This window comes from Furipterus horrens, unplaced genomic scaffold (genome assembly GCF_987537825.1).
Source record: "Furipterus horrens unplaced genomic scaffold, mFurHor1.1.pri manual_scaffold_12, whole genome shotgun sequence".
In the NCBI taxonomy this organism is placed as follows: domain Eukaryota; kingdom Metazoa; phylum Chordata; class Mammalia; order Chiroptera; family Furipteridae; genus Furipterus; species Furipterus horrens.
Window position 1 is genome coordinate 22210532 of NW_028327182.1, and position 12505 is coordinate 22223036.

General features: G+C 36.9%; 1 protein-coding gene across 2 annotated transcripts in view; it reads right to left on the minus strand.

Annotated features, from left to right (window-relative positions):
• Positions 1–4737: 4737 nt before the first annotated feature.
• PIBF1 (progesterone immunomodulatory binding factor 1) overlaps positions 4738–12505 on the minus strand; it is a 169494-nt gene continuing 161726 nt past the window's right edge. For both annotated transcript variants that reach the window (XM_090258571.1, XM_090258570.1), the window contains exon 18: positions 4738–5132. In XM_090258571.1, the coding sequence (XP_090114697.1) occupies positions 5082–5132 (51 nt within the window). In that variant the 3' untranslated portion in view covers positions 4738–5081. The remainder of the gene's footprint in view (positions 5133–12505) is intronic.

Here is a 12505-nt window from a genome sequence, read left to right on the forward strand (position 1 = left end):
TGTTGGGGGTGCTAATGAGAGAAGGGCCTGGGAAGACTGCTAGGTTTGTGATAGGAGTCACTGAGTAGGTGGTGTACCATGTATTGAAACTGGGAATGCTGGAGAAGGAACTTCATAAATTCACGTTTGTACATTTTAAGTTCACAATGGGACATCCAAGTATGGATGTCAAGTAGGCAGTTTGAACTAGAGATAGAAACTTGGGAGTACTGGCATAGTTAACTGAAGCCAGGAAGTAGAAATTATTAAGAGAATAAGTACAGAACAGAGAAAGGATTTAAGGGAAAAAGAAACTGAAAAACTTTAATGTTTAATGATCACGTACAAGAGGAGGAAGATGGAAAATGATGAATGTACAGTATCGCAGAAGCCAAGGGAAGAGGGAGAGAATGTCCCATTTGTGCCGATCCCACTAAGCCATAGTCTGTATAATATTGGGTTGGTCAAAGAGTCTGGTATGGTTTTCTCCATAAAATAAGATACATTTTTCATTTTCACCAATAACGTTATTGACTTGGATATTTTGAGTATGTAGACTATATCCCGCGTGGTATTGCATTGATTGTTCTCAACTAATGTCTCGATTTGATCGCTATCAACTTCAACTGGTCAACCTGACTGTGGAGCATTGTCCAGAGCAAAATCTCCAGCATGAAATTTCACAAACCACTTTTGGCATGTTCAATCAGTCACAGCACCTTTATCATACGCTGCACGTATCTTGTATCTTGTTTTTGTGTTTCGGTTGCATTTTTACATTCTTGAAATAGTAAAGCATAATATGCCAAAAATGTTGTGTATTTTCTTCCATCTTCAATATATAAATGGCTACACAGAAATTCACTAATTTTGATTTTTTAAAAAAATGCATGCTGTCAGAATACAATCTAAGGAAATTGTTTAGAATGAAGTTAAAGACAACTAAATGCTACTAGAGCCATCTTACGAAAAAAACCAAATGAACTTTTTGGCCAACCCACTAGTTTCACTTCTCACTCAAAATTAATACATTATGATTTACAAATCAGTGCGTGCATACTCTTGAAAGATGTGTCACCTTCAGTACATTAATAAAATTAAGTTATGGACTCTGTAACAATCAAGTGAAGTAAACAATACCCAGAAGGGGCTCTTGATAGCCAAACTGGCTTTGTCTAGTCACCTCTCAGCCTCGGGAAGTCTTTCTTTGAATCATTCACAGTACTTACTACATTTTAAAATGAGTCATATTAAAATGAACTATTTTCATGTTTGTATATCATCAGACTCTTGGTATCTTAGAATGAAAGAGAAAATCTGGCTAATTAACAGCTTCAACCTCCTCTAAATGTGGGAATCTTACCTTAAATTTCCTGATGGATGATTATCCAAGCACTGCCTGTACTACATGGTGAATTTGGAGTACTCTGAATCATTACGTGATAGATCTTTTTAGAAATTCCTATATTGAGAATGATAAAAATAAAATGTCTCCTCTGGTATTTGAGGTATCATAGAATTCTTTTCCAGGGCCCATTGAAAAAAAGACGAAGACAAACAATTCACAGCGTGAATGCCTAAGCGTTTTAGATTTTTCATGTTTGTTTAATGAAAGAATGTATGAATCGATAAAACACATAGATGCCATTTAGTTGGTTCTGAAAAGTTAACCATATCCCATTATCTTAGTAAGAACTATTAGTCATGGAACTCTTTAGCATTAGACTCCTTTATCACTGCAACATAAAAATCTTTAGGAATAGATTTGATATGCATGAACTTATCTTGCACAAAAACTAAACTATGCTAAGTCCCATTTTTCTTTTCCAAGAAAAGCGGATAAATCAAGATTTTCTTCCCTCTTCTTTCCATCCCACTGGGGTGGGAGGTGGGAATACAGAGCCAAGTATGAGAAGCAGCGTAGTGTACTGCCAAGAGCATGCCCATTGAAATCAGACCACCAGAAGTGGTTCAAATCCATTTCTGCTATTCATCATGTGTCTGATCTTGGGCCATTAAGTTACTCTTTGAGTTTGTTTCTTCATTTTAAAAATGAAGTAATACTTAATAGACAAAGTTACTGTGAAGATTAATTTAGGAGTAGAAAGCACGTAACAGCAACTGGACAGAATTAGCTTGATAATGGTAGCTATTTCTCTTACATTTGGGCAACTTTATATAAAATTTAGCAAGAAAAAAATGCTATGTTATTTTTGTTTTTATTTATTTTTTAAGTAAGAATTAAGAAATAAGAAGATTCACAATAGCCAAGATGTGGAAACAACCTGGATGCCCATCAAGGAATAAATGAATAAACAAAATATGGTGTGTACATGCAATGGAATGTTAGTCAGCTTTAAAAAGGACATTCTGACACATGCTATTAACATGGGTGGACCTGGAGGTCATTTCATTTCATTACGCTAAGTGAAATAAGCCAGTCACAAAAAGAAGAATGTTCCAGCCCTGGCTGGTGTGGCTCAGTGGATTGACTGCCAGCCTGCAAACCAGAGGGTCGTTGGTTTGATTCCCAGTCAGGGTGCATGCCTGGGTTGTGGGCCAGGTCCCTGGTTAGGGGCCTGCAAGGGGCAATCAGTCGATGTATCTCCTAAACATTGATGATTCTCTCCCTCTTCCTCCCTCTCTTCCCATTATTCTAAAATAAATAAATAAATAAATAAATAAAAGAATATTCCATTTATATGGTATCTAAAGTTGTCAAATTCATAGAAACACGAAGCAGAATGGCGGGTTGCGAGGGACAGGGGAAGGGGGATAAAAGAGTTGTTTAATGGTATAGAGCTTCACATCTGGAAGATGACAAAGTTCTGGAGACAGGCTGCACTACAACGTAAGTACCCTACTGAACTGTAAACTTAAAAATGGGAAAGACGGTAAATTTTATGTTGTGTTCTTTTAACACAATTTTATAAAAGGAAAAAAGAGAAAAGTAAAAAAAAACACAAAGCCTGAAAATTTGGAGGAAAGGCCAGAGTTGTAGTGATATTAAGAAATGAGCTGCCCCGGCTGCTGTGGCTCAGTGGATTGAGGTCGGCCCGCGAGCCAAGTGTCGCGGGTTCGATTCCCAGTCAGGGCACATAACTCGGTTGCACATCAGGTCCCCAGTTGGGGGCGCGAGTGAGAGGCAACCGCACAGTGATGTTTCTCTTCCTCTCTTTCTCCTTTCCCTCTCTCTAAAAATAAACAAATAAACAAACAAATATATTTTAAAAAAAGAAATGAGCTAAAACAGATTTTATGTATGATACTGAAAAACCCATCTTTAATTTTAAAGACATAAAAAGAAAAAAGAAAAAAAGAAAAAGTTACATCACTGTATCTCATCTGCCCAAATGCATCAAGTAAACATTTGCTGTTTAAGTTCAAGGCACAGTGCTAAAAAACTAAGGACCAAAAATAGCATAGGAATTCTTTCCTGTAAGGAAAAGGGTAAGTAAACAACTATTATAAAATATGGTAAGCAGAATTACAGAGATAGAGAGTACAAGAGTGCATATTTCAGATTATGATGATAAAACAGAGAAAACTTTCTGGAAGGAGTGTCACCTGAGTTGAAAATTCACAATGTCTTCCCAAAAGCTTTCATATCACAATTTAACCCTGAGATTTATTAAGTTATTATGGTGGGAAATGATAAACTATTTTTTAAAGAGTAATTCATATCCAGAAAAAAAGGAAGAAAAACAATTACTTCTTACATTGGCACCAAATTTTCCTATTTCTGTGCCTGTCCACACAATTACTCTAACCTGGGTAATCCAAACAGTATTCCTTTTTGTTAAAATATGTAGATATAACAAATGGGGTTGACTGAATTAAATTATAATATGCCTTTAGATTAGTAATTAGAGTTGAAAAAAATAGATGTTTTTCTTCTAGTGTCTTAGAAAACAAATTATGTTTGTAAGTTAATTTAGTTTTAATAAAATTATCAGGATATCCTGGATTTTAAGATGCACCCTCGAGAAAGCCCATTTTCACAAACCCGTGTTGCAGAAGGTCATGTATTAGAGGATATGTCCAAATGTAACAGAAAGAGGGGGATGAGATTTGGGTTTTCAGGCCAACAACAGATTTATAAGTATGTATTTATTTTCAGAGGCTTTTTCTGTTCTCTCCTACATTGAACAGATAGTACTCTATTCATATCTACAAGGACAATCATTGATACATGTATCAGTGATTTTCCACTAGGAGGTGGGGGTGTTTGTTACCCCAGAGGACACAGACATTTTTAGTTACCACGGCTGGGGAGGGGGTGCTACTGTCATCTAGTGGTGGAGGGCAGAGATGCTGTCAAACATCCCATAATGCAAAGGACTGCCCCCCACCCCCTCCGCTATGTCAGTAGTAGTTGAGAAAACCTGACGAATACAAATGTATCTTACCTTTTCTTCTCTTACCTTTTTTTTCTTTTAAATTGTATATCTTGAATGAGAAATGTAGCTTGCTTTATGACAAGAAAGAGAGAAAATCCTACTGATTTTTTTCTCACTGACTAGAAATTTTGTCCACACTGCATTTGAATCAGTTGACTAATGTTAACAGGAGACTTTTCACCAATTTTTTTACTTGACCAATGAAATAAACTTCCTGCTAGCTTTTGTTGGTTAATGATAATATTAAATGCATGATATCTGACCACAATTAGTGGGCGTTTGAAGTGCCTTCTAGAGATTTCATAAATAATTCTTTATTTAAAAAAATGTAAGGTGTTTTGGTATTTGTGTTCTGACATTTAAACTCGAAATTTATATTATTAGCAAATGTATTTACCAATATAACAACTATACATTTATAAGCCACACTCTTTAAAATGCCTTGAGGATTATGAAAGATCCAAAATTTAAATCAGAATCTATATTTATTTTGTAATAAAATAGTTAAAACCAAATATAAAGTATACTATTGTTCACACTTTATACATTTTGATTATTATGCTGAAATATGTAAACATTCAGTGAAAATAAATCTTATATAAGTTATTTAAAAATGCCAAGCACATGATTAAGATACATTTTTTGTTCATCAGATAAAGAACTTCCAGAGTAAATAATAATATAGCAAATCCATTCAAAACACTAAATCTTCATCTTTTGTTTCTTAGACCACTCAGGTGCTTCTTTTTTGGTCTGTTGAAAAAAATAAAAAGAAAAAAGAAAGTCAAGTAAAATTTTACTAGGAGGATAAGAGAGGCAATTCAGAGAACTAAGTACCAATATACATTAGGGCTTTTTATGTAAGATTATAGCAAATAATTGCTTTTCTTAACTCAGAAGGGTACTTTAGGGGCAAAGTTTTTTTGTTAGAAATAATCTCCCACCTGGTATGTCTGTTGAAAAATACACATCTGTGTTTTCTGGCTCAAAGCCTGTATTTAACATATTTTACTAAGGCGAATCTTGTATGAATTATTTCTATTTTCAAAGAGAATTACAAAAAATCAAGGACACCACTTCTCTTTTGGTCAGTCTTACCTATCTATATATGCATATCCATTCACTCACTAAATATTTATTGAGGAATTACTAGATCCAAATTAGTGTGCTTCGGATCTTCTGAGCTGCTAAGTATTTACCAGAGTACTTTTTGGGTTTGCTCAATAATTTCAGGGTAAAAGCGCTGCAAGGGAGGCAGACTGACAGAAGAAGCACTCAGAACCCCTTATGTAGGGCACTAGATAAGCAGTCAAAGCAGCCTATTTTATTTATAGATGATAATAAATTAAATATGCAACTCACTGCTTTATCACTTCTGTTTGAAATTATAAAGGACCACATTCCTAAATTTATATACAGGTATATATATATATATATATATATAGGCACACAGATAAGTATGATAGCTTATACTTTTATCTTTTTAAAAATAGTTTTATATGCCAAAGTTGATACATAAAATTTTAGAAGAAACATCAGTGGTCAGCACCTCTTGACCTTATCCACACCCTTGGCCAGCTTCAATTACCACCAATCCAGCTGGTGAACACTCTACCTCCCTCCCCCACCCCCACCTGTACATGGTAGCTCTAACTTGAGCTACACATGATTTTATGTGGTGATCCCCACAGGCAACTCAAGTTCAGTATGTCAAAATGAAATCCCCCAATCACTCACATACTCTTTCTTGGTGAATGGCACACCTCAACCAGAAACGCTGGATTTTTCTTCATTTTAGATTTCTCCTTCTTTTCACTTGCTGCAGCCATTTTAAACAACCCTTACCTTTACTGAGTATCTTTTAAGCTCCTCATTGTCTTCCTATCTTGACCCCATTGGTTCACCTTGAGCTTTTATCATTTCTGGCTTGATGCCTACAAGAGCTTCCTAACTCTGATTTGACTCTCTCTTCTATTCTGTTCAATTTGTAGTCCACAATCTTTCCAAGCTTATCTTTCTAAAATGCAAAACTGTTAAAACACTTCACAGTTCTTTCTTTAAAAGAAAAGTCCAAAGTCCTTAGTATTAAAGGAGAATTAAGTTTCCATGATAGGGAAAGTCCAGGTGCTGTCTGCTAAGAGAATTCAAAGGTGACTGAGGCTAACCAAATCCTGAAGAAACCAAAATACAATTTAGAATGCTAGTTTATTAACTGGTGATGAGAAACGTAATTGTCATTTGGCCAGGAATGCCTGTTAGTTTTGCCAGTCTTATTAAAAAAAAAATTTTTTTTTTAAACAGTCACATGTCCTGGCTGGTGTGGCTCAGCAGACTGAGTACTGGCCTGTGAATTGAAAGGTTGCTGGTTTGATTCCCAGTCAGGGCACATGCCTGGGTTTTGGCCAGGTCCCCAGTTGGGGTGTGCAAGAGGCAATCGATCGATGTATCTCTCTCTTGCACATGGATCCTTCTCTCCTTCTTTTTCTCCCTCTCTTTCCTTATCTCTAAAAATAAGTAACTACAAACCTTGGAAAAGAAAGAAGTCACAAACCATAGAGAAAGAGTAAAACTGGGGAATTGCTAGGTTCTCTTACAGTCAGATTAAGAGGTCTGGGGGACTGAAAAAGGTGAGTCAGCTAAAAACCTAAGGTTCTTACAATCACAGTCACAGAAGAACATCTATGCCAGCATTTTTGAAATTGTAGATCTCTTCAATGATCTCTGAGTAAACTGGAAGGAAAAAAACCCTGCAGGTCCTCAATGCACAGGTAAGGAACTCAATTTAAGACCAGGTTTGAGCGAGAAAAAAAATTGAACAGACTGGAATAGAAAATATCAGAGTACCTTGCCATTGTAGAGGTAAGTTCTGTTTTGAGAAACTGTCATCATCATTAGGTCACGATGTAAAATGATTTTCTTAACTGTGGCTCCTGGACAAAAATAATCTAAAAGCAACTTCTAAACACCAAGCTACAGATGGTCCAATTTATAGCAAAGGGTATTGAATTTGTGCATCTGCATTTTCTCAATCAGCAGGTACTACAAGTTTAATTACTATTATGTGTGTATGGAAAGAAGCTAAATAAAACTTTTGATATTAAAAAGGAATCTTAAGACTCAAAAATGGCAGTGCAAGAATTTCAATGGCAGACAGTTCTTCCTGATTCCTGTTAATCTGTGTTTGGTCCACTGCAGACCACCCTCCCTCCACCCCCTCCCCCAATACATTCTTTCTTCAGATGTGTTAATGAAGTAGATTGGCCACAAGTATACCACTGTCCTGTTTTTCTACTTCCTTAATTGACTTTTTGGGTCTTTGATCATAACCATTTAAAATTAATTTTACAGCTTTCTTCCACAGGACCAATGCATGTTCCTTATTCCTCGGTTTCCGTGGCGGCACTTTGCTTTTGCTGTCATGTTCTAACTACTTTAATTTAAAAGACAGGGCCCCTTAGGATCTGGCACATACTTCTCTAATCCTATCTTTTAACGTTCTCCTACTTAAACTAAATTATTTGTAGTTGAGAGTAGTTTAATAGCACTTCACTGAACATCTACTATGTGCCAGGTCCTTATGTTAAGTAACGGGGATATAAAAATTAATTAAGACTCTGTGCAAAGCCTGTTGGCTCCTTAGCCCATACCTACTTTCTCCTTCTTTTTCTTTCTCTTTTTAAATCCTTACCGGAGGACTTCTTTTTTCATTCTTTTTTTATTTTTTATTTTTTAAGAGAGAGAGAAACATCAATGTAAGAGAGAAACATCAATTGGTTGTCTCCTGTAAGTGCCCGGACTGGGATCGTATATACCCAGAGCTCTGATTGAACCTACAACCTAGGTATCGCCCTGATGGGGAGTCGAACCCACAAACTTTCAGTTATGGGATGACACCGCAATCAACTGAGCTACACTGACCAAGGCTATTTCCCCTCTAACTAAGATAACTACAATTTCATTATGACAGTAATTGGCTCATCCAGGTATAAACTACATTAATCAACCTCCTTTGCTACTAGGTGTGGCCACGTGGACTCAGTTTTGGCCAACAGAATATGAGGACATGTTGGGTAGAACTTATGGGAAAACTTCTTTAGGAGGGAGATGGTATTTTCCCCATTTCTGCTTCCTTCCTGCTTAGAATGCAGATGTAATGGCAGAGGCTACAGCAACCATGTTGTAAATGTGAGGACTAAAGCCACATACCAAGGATGGCTGAAGAGAAAGCAGAAGTAATTTAGGTCTCTGATAACTTCAAAGGGCCACATACTACTAACCCTTTAATGCTTATCTGAGCTACTGAACAATCTGCTTAAGCCACTGAACTAGCAGTGGAAAACAATTCCTAGATAGTGACATTTAACCTTAAATAAGTTAGTGTTTATTTTGTTTCCTGCTGTATCTTTAGCACACAGGAAAAGAGTCTGGTCCCCAGTAGGTATTCAATGTCACACTTCCTTTGTTTTTGTGGCTTGAGCACAGCTCAGCACAGTGGTTAAAGAATAAATTCTGGGATGAAACAGGCTCCATCCACTCATTCATTTGTAAACGTGGGCAACTTGATGACGTCTCAGTTATCTCTTGTGCAGTATGGAGAGACTAAAAAATAACTGTGCTGGATATTCTGGGTACCCTCATATCTATTCTCCATTCTCTTCTACCCTGCTCTGTGCCCGGGAAGCTGTCAGTTTCTGAGTAGGTTTAGTCAATGGGATGCATAGTGGGCTTGAGGTGGGAGGAGAAAGAAATTGGGGTGTTTACTCCCTGGCTCCTTCTTTGCCTGGCCATGGTTGGTAGTGGCTAAATTCTTCTAGAGGAGACCAAAGTTTCCATAAGAAGGCTCTCATCCCTGTCCTTGCGCCTTGAGATCTAGGAGTGGCACAAGCCTCACATTGTTACTAGGCCTGAAATATTTATCATCACTGGGTTTCCACCTGCTTGCACGCAGTCCCTTCAGAATATGACATCTGTTTGGTAAAAGGAGCTTCCTTGACTGACACAGTAACCTACATCAGAGGGAGCTGAGAGAATAAAGTGAGATAATGTATGTAAAAGCACTTACTCCCCAGAGCTGACTATATAAACAGCTTTTCCCACTTGTATTTCAGGACTCAGCTGAAAATCACCTCTTCTAAGAAGTTTGCTCTGATACAATAAAACTTTTTGGTGTTCCTTTCAAGACTTAAAGCCTTCAGTACTTAACTTATATAATTATTATAATTGTTTACTTGAATCAGCCACTCAATACTGTGTACTCCTTGAAGTCATAACATAATATTCAATGAATGTTGTTTAAATGAATAGATTTTTACTGTTATTTTTAAATCTTAATACATTACATATATATTAATCAAAGTATTTAGTGGCTTATTCCCTGTATTATCCACTATTTTGAAACTGAGTACAATTAGATTTTTGAATATTCAATATTTCTTAGCCTAAACCTCAGTTTTTAAATGTAAGACAAGATACCTTAGAACTTTTCTGACTATATGATTCAAAATAAACTTCAATGAGCATATTTTAAAATAATCTTCTGTGCAGGTGTTCACATTTTATCATACTAGTATTTGGAAGCACTTAATTTCCAAATCTCGTCCTATGTAATCTCAATTTTCTTCATGCCTCCGAGAGGCAAATGTACACCGCAATGAAGAGGTGTGTTTCTAAAGGTGACTGCTTCTTCAGTTCCCTTACATGCCTCCTTCACTCCACTTTCAATTGGGTCGTAAGTATTATTTTGACTTCCCTTCTTCTCTCGCCTGTAAGGCTGTTGCTTATTTCCTGCAATCTATCCCTACAGCTGCCACTTCTCCTCCACCACACCTTCACCACCTTTCAAATCAGTCTGAATTAATAGGAAGTCTGTTTCCTTTGTGCTGCTGCCCAGTTCTGAGAATACAAATGTGACCCTCACACTATTCTTTATCCGCCTCTTATACTGTATTGTACGGTACAGTTTCCATCAGACTCTGGGGCACGCAGGGGCAAGGGCCTTGAGCTTGGAATAAAGTTTAAATAAATGAGTCTCTTCAAAAACATGTGCCAGAGGCGCAAAAGACAATTCCATAAGAGGAATTCCAAAATGTTTTGAGATGCCACAGGAGAGGATCCTGAGGACATTATGGGAAGTGAGACAAGCCAATCACAAAAAGGCAAATACTGTTGCTTCCACGCATACGAGGTATCTATCTAAAACACCGACACTCGCAGAAATGGAAAGCAGGACGATGGGTTGCTTCAGGCTGGGTTTGGGCAAGGGAAGGGAAGCTGATGCTTAATGGGTACAGAGTTCCAGTTGTGCAAGATGAAAAAGGGCTGAGGATCTGCCTCACAAAATTATGAAGAGACTTAACACTACTGAACTGCACTCTTAAAAATGGGTAAGATGGTAAATTTTATGGCATTTAAAATTTTTTTATTGATTGATTTTAGGGGGAAAGAGAGACAGGGAGGGGGAGAGAGAGAGGGAGAGAGAGAGAGAGAGAGAGAGAGAGAGAGAGAGAGAGAGAGAGAGAGAGAGAGAGAGAGAGACATAGATGTTCCACTTGCTTATGCATTCATTGGTTGCTTATGTTACGTTCCTTGAATGGAGATTGAACCCTCAGCCTTGCTGTATTAGGACGACACTCTAACTGAGCTACCTGGCCATGGCCTTATGGTTTTGTTTGTTTTTAATCACAATAAAAAAACAAACAAAAAAACCCAAGAGCACTTAAAAAATGTTTTGAGAAGTTAGCAGTACTAAAAAAGCATATTGTTTCTAATGATAGCTACTTGGATTTTGCTGTTAAAAAGTCACATTCTTTTATTATATATTTTGTATTCTACCTTAAATAGAAAAAAAAAATTAAAACGGTTATAAAACCTAATTTCCTATGTAATAGCAAGCTTCCATCCGAATCTATTTTTACCTGGGTATATTGCCATTTAAAATTTCCACATTAAGACAATGATGAGATCTTGCAAAATCCAGCTGTTCAGAAAGCTTGGTCATGCGCTCTCACTTCCTTCAGGTTTCATACCTCAGTTCACCTTCTCAGGGACGTCATCACCCTCTGTCCTCACCCCGTCCCTGCGATTTTTCTCCACAGCAAGTTATGTTTTCACTTCCTAAAAGTTTTATTTTTTGCTTTGGTTGTTGGCTTATAGCCAATATCCATACGAGAATATGAGATTCATAAGGCAGACATTTTTATACCTTATTGCCCGGCACAAAGTAGGTGCTCAATGAACATTTTCTTAAATGAATAAATGAATGAATGTTGTTTCGGTCTGCTATGACAGAAGCCTCTCAGTTCTTTTTCAGTTTGGACATAAAGTCTCATTAAGAGGCTCCATTCAGGAGTTTCCCAGACATAACATGAGAGTCAATGCCACTGCTTACAGAAACACAGTAACATGGCTCCAACTCATCGGGCCACAACCTCCCTGCATGGTGGGCAGCACTTGTGATTCTCAGCAACACTGCAGTTATTGAGTGGAAGTGACAATCACCAGCAAGACATGGAAATAGTGTATCTGTTGTATGAATTAAAATTATTGATCTGTTCCACCTTTCTATCGGTAAACTGCTGCCTTCTGCCCTCCGTCATATTACTATCTGAAATTCAGGTTACTTGTTAATTACATTAGGATAGACTAAGTCATGCTGATTTCTCATTTACATTAGTATCTATGTCTAATCACTACCAAAATCCAAATAAATTCCAACATAGATAGTAGTGATTCTGGAAAGTTGATTTCTTTATCTCATGAGATATATGTACATTCTTCTTTTCTAGGTATTTTATCACTAAGGTACTATCTATTCTTGACAGTCCTCAATTGCAGATACTGGAAGTTTCTAAGCCTTTACAAACTCTTGGTTAGTACTAAGCAAGGAATTTAAGCTAAGTCATTGATTGGCAAATTACGGTCCCTGGTCTGTCTTTGTATGGATTGCCTGCTAAGAATGGACTTGCTTTTAAAAAAAGGTAAAAACAAAGAAAGAAAGAAACAGAATATGCAACAGAGATTGTATGTATTAGCTACAAGCCTAAAATATTTACTGTCTTACCTTTTAAAGAAAAATTTGCCAACTCCTAATAGATGACTGCTAAATAAAGTCGGCACAATAAAAACGC